This window comes from Cottoperca gobio, chromosome 18 (genome assembly GCF_900634415.1).
Source record: "Cottoperca gobio chromosome 18, fCotGob3.1, whole genome shotgun sequence".
NCBI lineage: Eukaryota > Metazoa > Chordata > Actinopteri > Perciformes > Bovichtidae > Cottoperca > Cottoperca gobio.
Genome location: NC_041372.1, coordinates 8,490,888 through 8,511,651, shown reverse-complemented (window position 1 = coordinate 8,511,651; position 20,764 = coordinate 8,490,888). Strand labels below are relative to the sequence as shown.

Sequence of the window (20,764 nt, the reverse complement as noted above, 5' to 3'; positions counted from 1 at the left end):
ATTAAATAATTTTATTTTAATATTGACAGCTGTAGACGTCCATACTTTCACTCTTCTCCTTAAAAAAAAAAGTTCCCATGCTACAGTAACCTAACAAGCATTTTAACTGAGTTTATCATATTCAGAAGATGAAGCCTAAATATTGACATGTTAAGTTTCCAATGTCTGCAAACGGAGGGAGGTCAGAATTTGAACACAAACCATGCAACTTGGTCAACATTTAAATACTTTAAATCAACCTGGGCTTTTTCAAAGTTCTGGCCAGGTATCAGTTATTAAAATATTGTATTTACCAGCTTTTTAATTATGAGATGGTGAATAAGCAACACCACTAAATACATCTTTATAATTGATTCGATGACGCAATCATACGCCCGATCAAGTAGGATATTCACAAGTTCACGTGATCATACGATAAGAATGCAACTGGCTGAAAGAAACATTAACTGCAGGAATTTGAATTTTAAATTTGAATTTCAAGACGGTAAAAAGTTCTCCAAGTAGTAACTTTAAAACCTGTCTAACAGCTTATAAGGTTTCCTTATAGGTGTCGAACAGTGTTGCTGCAAGTAAAATTGGACGTCATCTTCTGTCATCACGATTAGCTTAACTTTCAGCTGCCGTTAGAAATAATGACATCACTTCATTTTTGTCACAGTTTTATTGTTCCGCCATGTACACACTGCAGCTGCTATGCCTTGTTAGCGTTTCAAGTTTATTTTTTAGTAATAATTTGATAAAGTCATACATGCCCGCATAGATATTTGTACTGTTAATGTACTGTATATATTCTTATCACCATGGAAACAAGATGCTCATTTATCAAATCAGTGGTCTCTTTTTTTGACATTTCTTTTATTCTTCCATCAGGTCACACACAAAGTAACGCACATGAGGATCGTATTGTTACATAGATAAAGTCTCAACTGTAGATGAACACCAAACACACTTTATCAGCCTGTACACAATTCAACCAGCTTTCAAATCAAATGCTGTTTGTCTATGATGGCAAAACAAATTGTCATTTGTCTTTACTTTTAGCTTCGGAAAACATTCAAACACACACCCAAACACACACCCAAACACACACCACTCTCAGCTTCAACTGCTGTAGCATACATGGATTCCAAGTGGACGGCAATAAATAAATAACGACGTATGATGACTGAAGTCAGTGAAAGTCGGACTTTGCTTAGATTTTAAATTGATGTGTCAATCCTTTGATAGCAGTGATAACAAGAAAAAGTCAAATCAACAATAGCAATTAAAGAAAAAAGCATCTCTACGTTTTTAGACACCACACGTAACATAAAGAACAGGTATGGTGTTATTTCATATTTTTTGTTATTGTCAACATACCCCATGAAAAGACCTAAAGCATCAACTCTCTGACTTCCTGTCTGTGGCTCTCAGTCCGAAACCCATTGAAGATGTAAATCTTTAAAAATGTCTCACAAGTTTCATTATTAAAAAGCCTGAGTAACTTCCTAAAACACCTCACTGTCTGGAAGTAATAGGGCATTTGTTGGGGACTATTTTTAGCGGCATCAAAACATAGACTCTACCCGACAGACAATTAAAGTATGTTAATTGGTGACAACCGGCAACCGACAAGCTAAAATGTCTTAATAAATGACTCCCTATTCCCGCGATCTGAGCCTCGATGCAGGATTACAACAGTTAATTATGAAAACTCCAGTTGTCATTTAAAAATGTGTAGTCTCCAAGCTCAAATTTAGACATTATGACATCATCAGGGTTACAATCTCAGAGTTGACAATTTATATATATATATATAAACATATAAACAGGTGGAGTGCACCTTTAAGTTCAAACATGTCCACTAACTAAACTAAACAACAAGGATCATGTCACCTAGTGGAACAGTGTGACTCATTTACATGTTTTTGGATAACAATGGAGCTCTATTACACAGAGGAATATCAGGCGTTGATACAAACAGACTACTAAACATATTTTTGGTGGGTCTGCACATGAGATTTGCTGACAAAAAGAAAAATAATAGCCAGCCTTGTCCTTTAAAAGGCTTGATAGAGGACAGATATATGAGCTGCAGTATGATGTGACGAAAAGCAGCACGTGAAGACGACAGGGTCTACAAGGAAAGCGGGGGGGAAGTGCTCGATCTACATCAAAACATTCCTCATCACTACTTTCTTTCTCAATAGACACACTGTATATATATATATATATATATATATATATATATATATATATATATATACACACACACACACACACACACAGACACACAGAAGTGGCAGCTCTGTGACGGATAAAATGTGAACGCACAACACACATTAGAAAGAAAGACAGACACATAAACAAAAAAGGTCAGATGCATGATGGAAAGACAAAAGGTGTGATCACACAGCCTTTTGTAAACCGATCAGCGGGGTGATGTTTGGCTGTATAAAGAGTCCACGGTGATACACACATTCACACCTCCCAAATTTATTCTCTATGTAACATTAATCTCATCTGTACGGTGGCCATTCTCCAGCTGAATCGGTGCATGTACAGCAGGTTTTGGTGGGCTAATGTATTAAATGCTTTGAAATGTTCTGACTCCACCCCACCCAACACCCCACCCCCCAGTCCAAAGCATGATTTTTTTTTCATCTCCTTTATGTACATATGTTTACAATAGTTCTTCAAGAAGAGAGCTGTGCTTGAGGCGAAATGTCCAAGATGCCCACTTTGACTTTGATCCACCTTTGGTGCGTTGTACCGTAATCACACCACAGCAGCCAAAAGGTAAAATCAAAAATCATTATCCAACAAAAAATGAAGGGTGCCATCTTTGGTCACAAAAAGAGCAAATGAAACACGATGTGAGGGAAAGAAGAGTGTTAAAGCACGAAATACTGTTCCATTATTTAACAAAAAGTAGAAAGGAAAGCTTTATTCCAGTGATCGGAGAGGACAACAAGAAGGGGATCTGGAACATCGTGATCTGAGGCTTCAGTGGAAGATGTAGGGTGAAGATCAGTGGAAGCAGCTGCTCAGTAAAAGCTCTCCTCCTCTTCCTCTTCCTCCTCCTTCTCTTGGTCATCCTCACAGTAGCGTTGGAGCAGTCGGTGCAGGTGCTGCTGCAGTGCGTCGGGCTGCAGGGCGTCTAGGTTGTCGTCCAGGCGCTCCAGGTGCACGTGCTTCCCCTGGGCATCCCTCACCACAGTCCTCTTCTGGGTTCTCGACTTACACATCTGGCTTCTGCAGGAACAAAAAAGAAGAGTTACACCATATCCAAGCTAACTCCGATGGACCGTCAATCAGTGGCTATGCTTACAGACATGGTGTGACCAGATACTTGGTCATCCCCAGGTTCTGTGTGAGGTGTTAAACGTTTCAGCAGTCAATGAGTCAATAAGTTAAGTCTGACTGTGGAAATCCAGGGCTGCCAAAATTTAAATCAAATCATTAAATCAAATAGACATGTTTCATTAATGTAGAATAAAATATTTAAATAGAAACATTCTTATTTAATGTTTGAAATTGCATTGTAAAATAATTGCATAACACATCACACTGCATAATTACTGCTGGAGTGAAATGAAACCTCCATTGAAAAATAATATATAAATAATATATATAAAATAACACAGACATAATATAGTTTATGACCATTTTTCTTATTTAGCATATTATCAAGAAATGTTAATTTATTTAGTTTAGGTCATTTGCAATCTTTCCAAATCCTATTTTTATTTTACAATGCAATTTTCCCCAATGAGGTTTTATTTCATGATGCCACTTTTCATTAATTAATACAAACAAGGAAGAGAGAGTAATATGATTAGCGTTATGAATTAAAAGCCAACTGGACTTGATTGACTTTTTCATTTTAAGCATTAAGCATACAAATAACATTTAGAAAATTTAGATTTTGTGCACTCAAATTAAAAAAATTCTGTTTGATTAAATAATTTAATTTTAATATTGACAGCTGTAGACGTCCATACTTACACTCTGCTCCATGCTACAGTAACCTAACAAGCATTTTAATTGAGTTTATCATATCCAGAAGATGAAGCCTAAATATTGACATTTACATGTTAATGTTAAGTTTCGTCTGTAAACGGAGGGAGGTCAGAATTTGAACACAAACCATGCAACTTTGTCAACGTTTAAATACTTTAAATCAATCTGGGCTTTTTCAAAGTTCTGGCCAGGTATCAGTTATTAAAATATTGTATTTACCAGCTTTTTAATTATGAGATGGTGAATAAGAAACACCACTAAATACATCTTTATAATTGATTCGATGACGCAATCATACGCCCGATCAAGTAGGATATTCACAAGTTCACTTAATCATATCTTCACACACAAATACGATAAGAAAGACACTAGAATGCAACTGGTTGAAAGAAACATTAACTGCAGGAATTTGAATTTGAAATTTGAATTTCAAGGCGGTAAAAAGTTCTCCAAGTAGTAATGGCCCAACCTACAATAAAAACATATTATTTTCTTTGAATCAAAGTTTAGATTGTAACATTAAAAGGTGAGCGCAATCACACCATGCTTCGAAGTTACCCTCTGCTAACTAACAGCAGTTTCTTTGTGGTTAATTCTACACACTCCCATGCTACTGTCCAACCTTTTAACCACAGAACCGTCGTCCTGCACGATCTCTTTCTCTACTACATGAGGCAAGAGCACTTTCCCAAAGCCTCCAGCATAACTCAATGCCTGGAGGGGAAAGGACGAGGGCAGAGAGGGGGATCAGATGAAGGAAAGACAAAACACATAAAGATCTGCCAAACAGCAATTACTGACGAAGTTATGAAAAAACAATGTAGTGGAAGCTCTTGTAAAAATGCACTTTGATTTTGGCATCATGACCGCATTTTATTTTCCTCTTATGACCAATAGAACATCTCCAAAATACTTATAAATAAGTAAATGTGTGAAATCGGCTCAGATTTTTGGACACACTGACCTTCTCAAAGTCCTTTCTGGCTGAGGGGAGATTTGCAGCCAGTGAGGAGTCTCCCGTTTGCTTCTCCATCCTCTCGCCTCTCACCACCGTCGTCTTGACAACCTTGCTGACCTTTCGACCTTGCACTGGCTCCACCTCAAACTCCGACGCTGTGGCAGCGGCCACGGCCACGGCCAGGGGCTCTGAAAAGGTCAACTGGAGAGAAGACAACACAATGTCACGGCACTAACTGTTTTGTACTACTGTGTGTAGAATTGGGGCAAAATTTATATCTATCCAATACCTTCATGGCCAGATACCAGCACAACTATAAACATTTCAATACGCTACAGGTGTGCTTTGTATAAGTACCCATTCGCTAAAGTATGTTGAGCATGGTAAACATTGTACCTGCTTTACATCAACATGTTAGCAACTGTCATTGAGAGGATGTTAGCATGACGATGTTAGCATTAAGCTCAAAAAACCGCAAGTGCAAACACACAGATTCAAATTACTGGCATTAAATTATGCTTAACAGGGGCTTAAGCACCTGAATAAAGATGAAATACCGATTTGCCCACATTATAAATAACATTGTTTATTGTTTGATGGATATCAAATTCATTTAAAGTGAGACATTCTCAGCTAAACAGACCAGTAAATGAATGTATACTTATAAAAAAATTCCAAAAGACAATGGACTGTCTTCATGACCATAAAAACTAGGTGCAGTCTCAAAGATGCAATGACGAACAGCAGGATTAGATCGCTAACACACTTTCAAGGACTAATGATTTTCATAAACTCCATAGATTATTTATAAGTAACATAATGGAAACCAAGTCTTGTAGTATGATTAAAGTGGTGCTGCTATGAAACCATATGAAAGTAGCTGCTAGATGACACTGACCTCTTTTTGATCTCCCTCACTGTGGAGCACTGTTCTCTTCACCACTCTGGAGACAATGTCGCCCTCCTCAATCTGCACTGTCTCCTGTTGAGAGCCCTCAATGGTCACTTCCTGTGTCTCCATGCCATCTGGTGACACGTATTTACGAATCACCTTCCGTGTGATCTGGTGGACACAACAGGAAGAGAATAAGTATAAGGAGGTTTACATTTTTTGATCATGTAGGCCAAGGCATAGAACTGTGATTTTAAGCGCAATTCCTGGATATTTTGATGTTATTTACATCTTTGAATGGAACCTTACTTTTTTAACTACCATGTTGCCATGATCATCTGTGTATTTCTCCTCTGTGATGGTCTGTGGCGGGATATCTGGTAGGTTATCTGCCTGTAAAGAGACAAAACACATACTATCAGTTAGCATGTTACAGAGAGTTATTTGCATCAGAGAAAACATATGATAGAAATCATATGTGCATCTGAATCTATAAGGATATTCCACTACACTGTGAGAATATTGTTTACTAAATTTGATTTTTAATAAGTTTTTCCGCTGAAACTGTATTTTCTTTACTAGTTTGCTAGTTTTGAGAGCTGAGTGAGTTTCAATTGCTAGCCATCAGTCAGCGCCATCTGGGTGACTGATTACAGTGGGGGTGGCTAACACAGCTGAAGTTATATAAATACACTCTGTAGAGATACCAGATTCAGACTCAGGAAAACAAAGACAATGGAGTCTTTCGCTGGAGTCTTCGTGGGGAGGATAAGTGGGAAGAAAAGCCAACATTAACTGGGCTAAGCATCTCATTCTGCTTACTCTTCCCTCTCCTTTTTCAAATGTGTATATTTCCCATTCCTGTTTGTGTGTCCTCTCGTAGATATTACAGGCCCTGCACATGCTCGCAATACCTCTCTGCTTTTGTCTATCCCACACAATCTACATTCTATTTAAAGCCACTATGTGATTACTTTTGATGCAATAATAGAATCTTTTAGAAATCTTTCTGTTGGTTTTGTTTTTGGCCAAAATTAAGAAGAAGTTCAATTATACACATTGTGGCTTTAATTTATATAACATAAGAAAGAAATGACCTAGACATCAACAAATTAAAAGCAAGTTAGTGCAGAAACAAATGAAGAAAAACAACAAAATAACATGAAGAAAATGCAATTGAAAAGGTCCTTTTCCACCCATAGAAATGTTACTTTCTACATAAGGGATGTTGTGTATAATATGATTAACCCAGTAAGTCAAGTCCAGCAAAAAAAGAAACCCATCAAGGATCACTAAACCACTGCTCCCCACAAACTCTGCACCACTCCACAGTGCACTGGGGCAAGCAAGCTGCATCATGCTTGTTTACCTGAATGATAACTCTGCGTCGGACCACCCTGGTGGTTAGCACCTCCTCCTCTGAGCTATCAGAAGACAGCGACCCTAGTTCCTCTGCTATCTCCTGGGAGAGCGCAGACAACCAGCATGGGTCAATGGATCAGGTCTACACAGTGTTACTACAGAATACTCCTGCAGACAGTAGCTGTTCCTTCTTTTCTCTGAACCTCACTTTTATGTTCCCTTGTCAAAAAGGCTTATACAGACAAATGGAATGAGAAAATAAAAAAAAGGTATGGCTTTACACAATAGTGATATGAGATGAAGAGAAGGCACAGTTATACAAAAACTTTCAACAGAAACAAACGTGCAAGGATGGGAACCAGTGTGCAAAATACAGCCAGTCTCAGACCCCCTGAAATAACACCTAGAATACCCCGAAAATTTCCAATTATTACATGTTTATCTAAATTTTGAAGTTTGTTCGCATTTTTGATATTGACAGATAATGAGCGGCACAGAAAATGACACTGAACAGCCTGCAGATAACAAGTTACCAGTACTTTTGAAAATGATAATCGTAATCGTAATCGTAATAATACATACATATTCTTAACTTGGTGGATCTGCTAATCCTTCGCACGTTTTGCAGGCCTCATTTATTACTTTAAAGTCAAACAAACTGTCACAATCTGGTTGTACTTTGGTTTCCTGTTTTATTTTGAAATGTTCATTCCCCCTTGTGTCATGTCTAGTTGTACTTCCTGTCTGTCTGTTTTCCCTCCTTTTCTGATTGTTAATTTGTTCCTCCTGTGTCCATTTACCTTGCCCTATCGTCTTTGCCTTTCTCCCCCAGCTGTTTCTTGTTCCCTCGTTTGGTGTCTGTTTATATATCCCTGTCTGCCCCAGTGTGCCTTGTCGGATCGTCATTGATGTTACCTGGTGTCTTCCTCGTGTCCTGCTTGTGTCTACCCCGTGTCTTCCTCTCATTGGTTTGTTACTTTGTATTTTTGTACTTTTTGTCCTCCCCTGTCATGAACTGTGACACAAACAAACAATTCCACATGCAAAATAAATTTTGGGATTTCCTGGTAACGTGCTATTCTGCAAATGATCTCAGATTATCAATTTCAAATCATGGTCTGAGCAGGCGGAGACGCAACAATATCCACTGAATTCCTAAAGAGGGCTTTTTTTTCTGCAATACACAGGCTGTAGTAAACCCCTACAGCTTTTGACTTTGCTTCCCAGCTGTAATCGTATCAGATTATGGGTCAGGTCGCAATTTGGAATTCATTTAGAGATAACTGCTTGGTTCTGGCTCTGTTTGGCGGGTTTGCACAACTCTGGGTGCTACCACTGTCTGTGTTCACTTAGGGTCAGACAATCACTTGTGAAAAATGTAAAAATGATTTGCATAGCTTTAGAAGGCTTGCACAACTGTTACTGTCATATTGTGTAAGTCCTCGTTTCACTACATTTCTACAATAGAGTTGGAAAGTGCATAGTAAACATGACCCATAGAGACACAATTTTAGGAAATACGTTAAATTGAAATATGTCATACTCTTCCATAAAGTTTGGCTGAGGTATGCCTACTCTATTTTTCAAAGTACCGTGCACAAAACTGGAGTCTCCGATTGTCAAATAATATTTTTCACACTGATGGGAAAAACAACAAGCAGAAATCAAAGAATGCAAACAGGTGCAGGTGTGAACAAAGAGTTATATGTTATGGAATCTGTTCTTTACAGGAGCTTGAAAATGTCACCAATGCTGACTTCAAACTGCAAATACATCACACCACCAATGTAAATGGCTTGTTCAGCCACTGATAACACAACTCATCATGGTTTTTACATTTCTTGAAAGTTTAGGAACTCATGCACACAAAAGCACTCGTCAGCCTAATTGGGGTTAAGTGCAAACTTGTGTGTTTTATCTTCGGAGTCTTGAATGCAGTACCACAGCAATCAATCGGGCCAGGCAAGAAAAAAAAGCCAGTGCAGCACTGTGTTCATGCTCGACCCCTTACCCTTCCCAGGAAGTCATCATCATCGTAATACCCTGTCTGATCTCTGGAAGGAAGCTCCTCACACACAGGGAGTCTGCCCTCTCTTCGACACTCCCGCGAATCCTCTGAATCATAAGCAAATTCACTAAGACTTTCACTGCCAAAAGAGAAGCGCTTGTAATCTTCCACTCGGAGGAAAGGGTGAGCAGTGAACTGAGGGCTCCCTTTCAGGAAGTCGACATCAGGACTACTCCCAGGCCTTGGGGATGGGGGTTCAGAGATATGGTAGGGAATCTCATGTTCCAGACTCATTGTTGGAGAAATGGCTTGTATGCAGTCGAAGAATTCCACATCTGAGTCAGAGTGCTGTGGAGATTCAGATCCCTTCCTGAATTCTTTTGGTAGGACCTTTGGATCTTTTGCTTCAAATTCAGAAACCGTTTTCTCAAAATCGGAGAGGACTCTGTTGAAGTCTGGAGAAAACTCATAGTCTTCAGCATTTTCAGACTCTCCCTTGGTGGTTGCTTCAGTCACAACCTGAGCTGACATTGAGTCCCTGAACACTGGATTCAAATCGTTCAAGGAAGTTTGGCTCCATTCAGATACTCTCAGGGTTTGATGTCCTGAAAATACTGCTTCAAAATCTGGTGGTACCAAAAACTGAGTGGACTGCTCTTTATAAGGGGACAACTCGCAGTCAGGTAGCTGTAGGGGAACTGATTTCATTGGTTTGTCGTCAGTGAACACCAAACCTAATTTACTGCTGTCTTGTGTCACTTCTGTAGCAGACAACACCTTGCTTTGGACCCCATCGTTTTGTGCTGTTCGAAACAGTGTTTCCTCTGGTGTCTGAGGAGGAGCCTGTAAGTGAATATCAACATAATCTGAATAAGTTTACAAAAACAACCCTCAATGTACAGGTTGGTATGCACTATTAAAATGACCTCAGTATTTCACCAGACTTGCATCAATGTGCATGATTAGTTTACATGCAGCCAACAACTTAATAGGTTTAGAAAACAATATATGTGAAGCCATCATTTTAAAAGGTAAAAGTAAAGTTATTAAGAGAGTAATTTAACAATCCTGAAACATTCTGGACACATTTGATGCATTAACTGCACTCCATTTAGTTATTAGTTCATCAAGGCAGTTATTTCCCTTATCCAAGTGACATGTTAATGAATTTGTCCAAAACAAAAGTGAGTCTTTGCTTGATTGGCATGCTCTGTCTTACCCTTTGCGAGGATGTCTTGTTCTGTAATTCTGCAGCACTGATGTGTAGGATCTTCCTTTCCTGTATTTTTGGATCTTGAACTGGTGATGGTTTCACAGGAAAGTCTTTTTGGAAGTCTTCCTTACAAACCATGGTTTGTAAAGTTGAGATACTTTCAGCTTCTGATCCACGCTGCATCCATTCGTATGACAAAACTTCTGGCCCAGTAATTTTTTGCCAGTCAGGATTGATTTGTCTTTCCTGAGATTTTATCTCACTAGTTTGAATTACTAATGGTGACACAGCAAATTGCCCTTTGTTAGATAATAATGATGAAGACTGACTGGGTAAAAAAGGAGATGTCATATGACTCAAAAGATCAGTATCCTCACAGCAAAAACCTAATTCCTCCTCTGATTCAGTTTGAGGACTCAGTGGTCTTGGGCTATCATCAATCCAACAATTAATAGGTAGAGCAACAAACTCACAATCTGATGACAAAGACACTGGTGAAGATGATCTATCAAGGAGGGTAGCATCACTAAAATAAGAAGACAATATTCTCATGAAATCAGGTACTGGTGAGTCAGGCAATAGATGTTCGAACTCATTGACAAATGATATCGATTCATGTGAGGAAGGTCTGTCAATCTCATCGTCTATTGATGATATCACCATAAACTCGCACTCTGAATCTGAACCCATTGATTCAGGTGATGATGACCTATATGTAGTGGTATACTCCAATAATACTGTGAACTGGGGGATGGGAGAGTCTGGAGAAAGTGATCTGTTCTCATTGAACTCAGGCATCGATTCTGGAGATGATGCTCTTTTGTCACCCATTTGCATAGCTGATTCAAGCAACATGGGCCTGTATTCCGGCAGTGACTCAGATGACAATGGCCGTTCTCTCTCATGCTGATCCTCTAAAAGTGCAGAATCTGGAGATGATGGCCTGCATTCTTCAAACTGAGATTCCACATTTTCAAATGGCACATAATCTATATCTGATGCTAAAGTTTCAGGTGACGATGATGCTGATCTTAGGAACGTTATATATTCTGGCAGGACCACTGTAAATTCAGGTGAACTGTAAACTGGTGAGAGGGGTCTAAACTCATTGACTGATGTTACAAAATCTGGTGATGATGCTCTTGCGTCCATCACCATTACTGAATGAAGGGATATGGGTCTATTCTCTATCAAGGATCCTGGTGAATAACATAGATCATCATCCTCTGTGTCAGACACTGATACAAACACCCAACCATCATCAGTCTCTGTTTGTGCCTCAGGGGAAGGTATTGCAAATGTGTACTTGGTCTGTCTGTATGGAGCTGCCCCTGAAGACAAAATGTGTTCAATTACTGGTGGAGGTGACTCAGATATTAAAATAGGTATGTCTGATATGACTTGTGCACCTGAAGTGCAAAAAAAGCTATCACCACTTGTGGCTGTGTTTGTTGAAGTAAACATATGTGTCCCCTCTAAAGGTAGTACTGTGGCAATTAGATCATGCTCATAAATGAGATTATACTCAGCTGCCATGATAGTCGAATTCTCAGGTGAGGTGGTTGCCATTGTTGTTGATAAAACGGTATCTTTCTTATCTGATTCAAAATACTCTGGTGATGCTGACCTCTCTACTGTACAACACAGGTCTAAAGTTTGTGACAAATCATCTGAACCTAAAAATTCAGGAGGAGACATGTCTCTCACAGTCATGATATTTTCTACAAATGTCTTTGTAAAATCAGGAATGGGTGATTCCGATTTCAGGGGTTTACATTGATCATCTGATCTCTCTGACTGAGGTGATAGTGGTCTCATGCCAGTGATATCTACGTCTAATGAAGTACAACCACATTCCTTATCTGACAATTTGGATTCTGGGGATGAACACCCCGAAATCAAAATGTGTGTTTCTGCTGCTATAGTCTCAAGAAAATGTTGTGTAAACCAAGGCAAATGTGAGTCTGGAGACAACCTTGTGTGTTCATCAAGAAATTGAGTAGATTCTGGAGATACTGATTGGACGTTTCCAAGTAACATCAATGCCACAGGTGACAAGGGTTTGTATTCTGGTGTGAATTCAACTGATAATGACATATCTTGTACTTCTGATTCTACTGATTCGGGAGAATCTGGCCTATCCTCTACACTGTAATTCATGGACATCAAAAACTCACTCAAAGCATACTCAATATCTGATTCAGTGGATTCAGGTGAGGATGATCTATAGCCAATATTCACAATAACACGTTCAGGCATTGCTGGTCTGTATTCAGGTATGGGTGAGTCTGGTGACAGGCCCTGGTATTCATCTCCAGATGCCCCTGAGCCAGGTGAAGAGAGTCTATGGTCATAAACTAGTGATCCTACGCTTATACCGATGTATTCTATATCTGAACAGGTTGACTCTGGGGATGCTGACCCATGTCCATAAAAGGTTTCAGGTAATCCAAACATTGGTTGCATGAAGTCAGGTAAAGGTGAATCAGGTGAAAGTCTGATTGATGCTGATTCAAGAGATGAAGGTCTGTTTTCCAAGAATGATGGGAACAGTAATTCCATTTCAAAATCTGACGACACTGACTCAGGTGAAAAAGACCTCGAATAAATGTGTGATATGGACGACTGTTGTAGTGCCTGTGTAAATTCAGGAATGGGTGAGTCTGGTGAAAGAGGTCTAAATTCATCTTTGGATGCAGCTGAACCAGGAGATGCTGCTCTGTCCTCAAAAAGCCAAGGGATACACAAATCAGTCTCCAAATCCTCCTCTGAATATACTGACCCAGGTGATGTGGATCTGTATCTTACTCCTAACATAGTGGGTGCACTCATGGTGTACTGGGGTAGCGGGGAGTCAGGAGACCAACATCTAAGCTCAGAGTCAGACATCCCTGATTGACGGGATTCTGCTCTTCCCTCACAATCAAACATCTGAGGAATCAAAGGAGCATATTCTATTTCTGAAGACTCTGATTGAGGTGACAATGACCTGTAAGTATTAAACTCAGGATACATCTCTAGCAAAGCCTGTCGGAAGTCAGGTACAGGAGAATCAGGAGAAAGTCTTCTGTATTTACTCAGAGATGATAAGGACTCAGGAGAAGATCGGTCTTCTATGACCATTGGGAAAGATAAATCAATTTCCTCGTCAAAGTTGGACAACACTGACTCAGGTGAAGAAGACCTCGAATACATATGTGATATAGACAACTCTTGTAGTGCCTGTGTAAATTCAGGAATGGGTGAATCTGGTGAAAGGGGTCTAAATTCATCTTTGGATGCAGCTGAACCAGGAGATGCTGCTCTGTCCTCAAAAAGCCAAGGGATACACAAATCAGTCTCCAAATCCTCCTCTGAATATACCGACCCAGGTGATGTGGATCCGTATCTTACTCCTAACATAGTGGGTGCACTCATGGTGTACTGGGGTAGCGGGGAGTCAGGAGACCAACATCTAAGCTCAGAGTCAGACATCCCTGATTGACGGGATTCTGCTCTTCCCTCACAATCAAACATCTGAGGAATCAAAGGAGCATATTCTATTTCTGAAGACTCTGATTGAGGTGACAATGACCTGTAAGTATTAAACTCAGGATACATCTCTAGCAAAGCCTGTCGGAAGTCAGGTACAGGAGAATCAGGAGAAAGTCTTCTGTATTTACTCAGAGATGATAAGGACTCAGGAGAAGATCGGTCTTCTATGACCATTGGGAAAGATAAATCAATTTCCTCGTCAAAATTGGACAACACTGACTCAGGTGAAGAAGACCTCGAATACATATGTGATATAGACGACTCTTGTAGTGCCTGTGTAAATTCAGGAATGGGTGAGTCTGGTGAAAGAGGTCTAAATTCATCTTTGGATGCAGCTGAACCAGGAGATGCTGCTCTGTCCTCAAAAAGCCAAGGGATACACAAATCAGTCTCCAAATCCTCCTCTGAATATACTGACCCAGGTGATGTGGATCTGTATCTTACTCCTAACATAGTGGGTGCACTCATGGTGTACTGGGGTAGCGGGGAGTCAGGAGACCAACATCTAAGCTCAGAGTCAGACATCCCTGATTGACGGGATTCTGCTCTTCCCTCACAATCAAACATCTGAGGAATCAAAGGAGCATATTCTATTTCTGAAGACTCTGATTGAGGTGACAATGACCTGTAAGTATTAAACTCAGGATACATCTCTAGCAAAGCCTGTCGGAAGTCAGGTACAGGAGAATCAGGAGAAAGTCTTCTGTATTTACTCAGAGATGATAAGGACTCAGGAGAAGATCGGTCTTCTATGACCATTGGGAAAGATAAATCAATTTCCTCGTCAAAGTTGGACAACACTGACTCAGGTGAAGAAGACCTCGAATACATATGTGATATAGACAACTCTTGTAGTGCCTGTGTAAATTCAGGAATGGGTGAATCTGGTGAAAGGGGTCTAAATTCATCTTTGGATGCAGCTGAACCAGGAGATGCTGCTCTGTCCTCAAAAAGCCAAGGGATACACAAATCAGTCTCCAAATCCTCCTCTGAATATACCGACCCAGGTGATGTGGATCCGTATCTTACTCCTAACATAGTGGGTGCACTCATGGTGTACTGGGGTAGCGGGGAGTCAGGAGACCAACATCTAAGCTCAGAGTCAGACATCCCTGATTGACGGGATTCTGCTCTTCCCTCACAATCAAACATCTGAGGAATCAAAGGAGCATATTCTATTTCTGAAGACTCTGATTGAGGTGACAATGACCTGTAAGTATTAAACTCAGGATACATCTCTAGCAAAGCCTGTCGGAAGTCAGGTACAGGAGAATCAGGAGAAAGTCTTCTGTATTTACTCAGAGATGATAAGGACTCAGGAGAAGATCGGTCTTCTATGACCATTGGGAAAGATAAATCAATTTCCTCGTCAAAATTGGACAACACTGACTCAGGTGAAGAAGACCTCGAATACATATGTGATATAGACGACTCTTGTAGTGCCTGTGTAAATTCAGGAATGGGTGAGTCTGGTGAAAGAGGTCTAAATTCATCTTTGGATGCAGCTGAACCAGGAGATGCTGCTCTGTCCTCAAAAAGCCAAGGGATACACAAATCAGTCTCCAAATACTCCTCTGAATATACTGACGCAGGTGATATGGATCCGTATCTTAGTCCTAACATAGTGGGTGCACTCATGGTGTACTGGGGTAGCGGAGAGTCAGGAGACAAACATCTAAGATCAGAGTCAGATATCCCTGATTGACGGGATTCTGCTCTTCCCTCACAATCAAACATCTGTGGAATCAAAGGCGCATATTCTATTTCTGAAGCCTCGGATTCAGGTGACAATGATCTGTAAGCATTAAACTCAGGATATGTCTCTAGCAAAGACTGTCTGAAGTCAGGTACAGGAGAATCAGGAGAAAGTCTTCTGTATTTACTCAGAGATGCTGAGGACTCAGGAGATGAAGGCCGGTCCTCCAATAATAAAAAAGATAATTCCATTTCTACTTCCCAATCTGACGACACTGACAATGATGAAGAAGATCTATATTCCATGTATGTGTTTAAGGACTCTTGTAGCATCTGTCTGAACTCTTGAATAGGTGAATCTGGTGAAAGAACTCTAAATTCAGTCAGAGAGCCAGATGATTCAGGAGAGGATGATCTGAAATTTGAAATTAACATCAGTGATGCAGGTGAGAAAGGCCTATACTCTGATTCAGAATCAGGTGACAGAGGTCTCTCTTCAACCTCTAATTCTAATGAGTCTGGAGAATCTGTTCTATCTTCAGTACCAGGTGGAGAATTAATCAATGGTGCATAGTCAACATCTGATGCATCTGATCCAGGTGATGAGGACCTAAACCCAACAAACAATGGAAAACGTTCAACTTCTCTTGCTAAAAATTGAGGTACAGGTGAATCCGGTGACAGCTCATCTCCGGATGCCACTGAATCAGGTGATTGAGGTCGACAATCATCGGATAATGATAAAAATGACCCATCTTCATTCTCTATATCTGAATTACAAACTGACTCAGGTAATGTAGATCTGTATTCAGCAGTTGAAATAGTTGGCTGTCCAAATTCAGGGACAGGAGAATCAGGTGAAAGGTCCCTGAACTCATTTTCAAAATCGGGTGTGAAGGATTTGCCTTGCACCTCAGTGTCTCCGACATAATGGTGGTCATATAGTTGACTTATCAGCTGCTTTACTCTAAATGTTGCATCAGCCCTAGCTGATTGCTTTTCTTCAATTATGGAAACACCTGATTCAGTTATCAGTTCCCCAGGTGATAAAGGTCTGTATTCTGGCACTGGGCTCTCTTCCCTCTCAATCTTGGTTTGCAATGCTTGTAGAACATCTGCATCAGATGAATCTGTAATTTCAAACTTCACTCCACCCTCTAACTCTCCATCTTTCACACCTGAATTATCCAGAACATACTCAATTCTTGTTCCAGCATATTCAAAAACACCGGTTTTACTGCCAAAAGTCTCGCCAACATATTGAGGATCATGTATTTGAGAAATAAGCCTCCAAAGTTCACCATCATAAACAAATCTATATGCTGGTACCCTTATTGCATTTAGAGGTAAGGTTTTACAACTACTACCTAATGGTCTCTCTGTGGTCTCTAATAGTTGTGATTCTGGTGAGTCAGGTCTTTGCTCGCAAATACCTATGTCTTCGCTTGATTGTGTATATTTGACATCAGAAACCAATGACTCAGGAGAAGATGATCCATGAGCAATAACTGAAACTGATTCAGTCAGCCCTGTTTTGAATTCTGGTATTGGTGAGTCACATCTGTAGTCATCTTGAGAAACTACTGAGTGAGGTGAGGATGGTCTAATTTCAGAGGACAGCTGTGAACGATCCAATCTAGCAATTACAACTGATTCTGATAAACATGGTCTAAAGTCAGGAATAGGAGAGTCAGGTGATAGTGCCCACGATATGTCTACAGATGTTACTGAATCAGGAGATGCTGGTCTGTCCTCAAAAATAAATGACATTTTTACATCAGTCTCCATATCCAGATCTGACAATGAATCTGTTGACACTGATCTGTGATAAATTTGAGAGGTTTCAGAGAAAGAAGAGAAGTACTGTGGAATAGGGGAATCAGGCATTAAAGCTTGCTGACTATCTACAGATCTCTCTAAGTGGGTGGAATCTTGTCTAAGTGCATCCAGCACCAACAGTGATTGAGGTGACATGGGTCTATATTCTGCTTCAGAATCAGGAGACAGTGACCTTTGATCATTTTCGGATCGCAAAGCAGCAGCTTCATCGTTTACTGTTGCATCAGACTTTGTCTGATAAGATTTTGCCCTTGTTTCAGCAAACTGAAACACTCCTGTTTTACTCATGAAGGTTTCTCCTACATACTGTGGGTCACGAATTTGAGAAATGAGCTTCCAAAGTTCTGCATTATATGTTAAACTGTAGACTGGCACTGAATATTCTGTTAAGGATAAAGGTATATGATGCTGAGGTACAGAAACTAAAGACTCTCCAGGTAACTGCTGACCTTCAGGGACATTAGTACTAAACACCAATGAGAATGGTAGATCATCAGATGCAGTTTCTTGAGACATAAGAGGTGACAGAGTTTTAACAGATCCTTTTTTCTCTTCATATGTAGCTATACTCTCAGATGATTCTTTTTTACATTTTGTGACAGGTTCATAATCAGTTTTGACTGATTTCCTAGATTTTTTCTTTCTCACAGGTTTTGTCTTCACAGTAACCGGGTAGTACATTTCCTCCTTTGAGTATCCTGTATCATACAAATCAGGAGATAATCTTTCCATTTTAATAGCTGATAAGACCTCAACTCTTGCTAGTGGTGTTACAGTGTTTTGGTCAGATTGACTGCCATCAGGTGCAACTGACTGTATCGTGGGAGCTTTAGTTTCATTATGTTTCATAGGACTTTCTTCGGGTTTTGACAAAATAAAGGTTGAATATCTTTCTTGACTTTTTGACTTTTCTAGATCAACAATTTTGTTTGTCTTTGTTTCAAACTGCTTTTTAACACATGCCTCATCTACAACAACTGCAGCTTGCGTCAGTTCAAGCGTCATGTTTTCCTCGAGAGGTAGATTGGTTACAGGATAAAGCCTATAATCACTTACAGAACCACTTGAATCAGGAGATAAAGGCCTATTCTCAAAATATGATAGCAATGGCATGGCCTCATACTCTGTATCAGACAACATAGATTCTGGTGATGATGAATGATCATTTATAGTAACAGTATGATGCACAGAGGGTGTATATTGTGGTATGGGAGAATCTGTGGACAGATACTCATTGAATGTTTCTGATTCAGGAGAAGATGCTCTAATATCTAACATTGCTGACTGATGAGACATTGTTCTGTAGCCAGGCACTGAATCTGGAGAAAGTGGTCTTTCCTTAGTATCACATGCAGATCCAACAACCCAGTCACCATCGTCCTCAAATACTGATTCCACTGGTGTTGGTGGTTTGTTCTCTGTATCAGATACTAGTGTTTCAGGTGATTTTCTTCTATGATCAGCATGTATGGAATCACACACTTTCTCTACAGATTCAGGTGAGAATGATTTATGTCCAGTGACAGGTAAAACAGATTCAGAGTCATCTCCAGATGCAGCTGCAGCAGGTGATGGAGCTCTATCTTCATAATTAACTAATGCTGGAGACATGGAGCCATATTCTACATCTGAGCTTACTGATTCAGCAGAAGTAAATCTCTCCCCAATCATTAAAATAATTGAGCCAGGCCAGTTGTGACTGAATTCAGGTACAGGTGAATCAGGTGACAGCGCTTTATATTCATTTACAGATGCTACAGATTGTGGGGATGACAGCCTGTCTTCAAAAGACTTTGATAACAAAAGTGGGGTTTCAAATTCCAAATCTGATGACACTGACTCAGGTGATGATGATCTACATTGACAAGTTGTAAAAGACTCTGAGACTTGTCCTAATTCTGTGATAGGGGAGTCCAGTGGAAGCCGACAATGTGCAGTGACGTACCCACTAGATTTAAGAGATGATGGTCTTATCTCATGAAAATCAGGAGACAAAGTCACATGCTCAGAGGATTCAAAAAAACATTGCATTGTCTCTAAAATGGCAGACTCAGGTGATGATGTTCTTTCTTCTATATCGAAAGTTAATGATTGTGGTGAGATGGATCGCTCAACACTATAATCACTGCCTAGTGATAATGGCCTTCCAAATGGTCTTTTGTTTGAAACCATTGGTGTTAATGGCCTTTCCTCTGATTCTGATCTTAACAGCATAGAAGTGTTTCCTGGTGCACACAGTAATATTTGCCCCTGGGCTTCTGCAACCCCAACATCACCAGTTTCCCATGGAAAAACAGGAGGTGGTAGGGGAGACAAGGGCCGAAACTGAGGTATTGAAGGACCGGATGCAAGAAAATGTAGCTCATTTACTGACGACACTGATTCAGGTGATGAGCCCCTACTCTCTGTCAGTAATATTGCTGTATCAGTCACACATTCCGATGAAGATGATCTATCATGAACTAGACCTACAGAGACCACAACCCCACTTTCATTCTGTCTGAAAGACAGTGTTTTCTCAAAGCTGTACACAGCTCTTGGTTTATCTGACATAGTATTATCTACTGAATGAGCATCTATCAGCTCAAAACTTGAGTCATGTGACACCTGAATGAAGCCGGTTGATCTTAAGACTTCTGGTTTTTGAGACATTAAACATGGAATGATACAACTGACATCAGAGGGACCTGCTAATGCCGGAGTGGCAGTGTCGGTTTGATTCGTGCTATGAAGGGATTTGACATCAAGGTCACCTGAAAGTAAGACTTGGGAAACATCAATCTCAAGCACAGGGTTTAAACAATCTTCATCAACGTTTGTGTGTCTTGCAGTTCCATCAACCAGCTCTTCCCTGACTCGACCTTGAATGATGTCTTCAGGGGATGCATCCATGGGCACCAGAGACACATCCTCACTATCTGAATCCATTAACTCAACATTATATCCATACAGGACTGTATAGAGTCGACGTGAAACTTCATCCAGGTGTCCATCCATCCTTTCAGACACCTCATCAGTTTCTGGAAGCTCCATAGACAGTTCCTTGAAGTCTTGCTCAGCTTGATCACACTCAATCAAGCTATCTCCAAAATCGGTCACAGACAACGGTCGACTCTCGCATACACCTGTTCGAGAAATATTGGATGACTCTCGCCAAGGCAATGGTGACAAATAATGAGAATTGTATTCAGAATGGGTGGTTTGTAGACACTCCAAGCTCCACTCCTCTCCCCCCTCTGTCCCCTCATATTCAGCTGCCCC

The 20,764-nt window shown here is 40.2% G+C and overlaps 1 protein-coding gene across 3 annotated transcripts in view; it reads right to left on the bottom strand.

The window, feature by feature from the left end:
- Positions 1–834: 834 nt before the first annotated feature.
- Positions 835–20,764, bottom strand: part of ank2b (ankyrin 2b, neuronal) — an 82,779-nt gene continuing 62,849 nt past the window's right edge. The window contains exons 1-8 of one of the 3 annotated variants that reach the window (XM_029454518.1): positions 10,442–20,593; positions 9,226–10,065; positions 7,222–7,314; positions 6,162–6,245; positions 5,859–6,023; positions 4,967–5,161; positions 4,625–4,716; positions 3,274–3,418 (exon numbers count right to left, since the gene is read on the bottom strand). In XM_029454518.1, coding sequence (XP_029310378.1) covers positions 3,385–3,418; positions 4,625–4,716; positions 4,967–5,161; positions 5,859–6,023; positions 6,162–6,245; positions 7,222–7,314; positions 9,226–10,065; positions 10,442–20,536 — 11,598 coding nt within the window. In that variant the 5' untranslated portion in view covers positions 20,537–20,593 and the 3' untranslated portion in view covers positions 3,274–3,384. Of the gene's footprint in view, positions 3,235–3,273; positions 3,419–4,624; positions 4,717–4,966; positions 5,162–5,858; positions 6,024–6,161; positions 6,246–7,221; positions 7,315–9,225; positions 10,066–10,441; positions 20,594–20,764 lie in introns of those variants that run through there. The other 2 variants (XM_029454519.1, XM_029454520.1) reach the window with 2 other exon arrangements.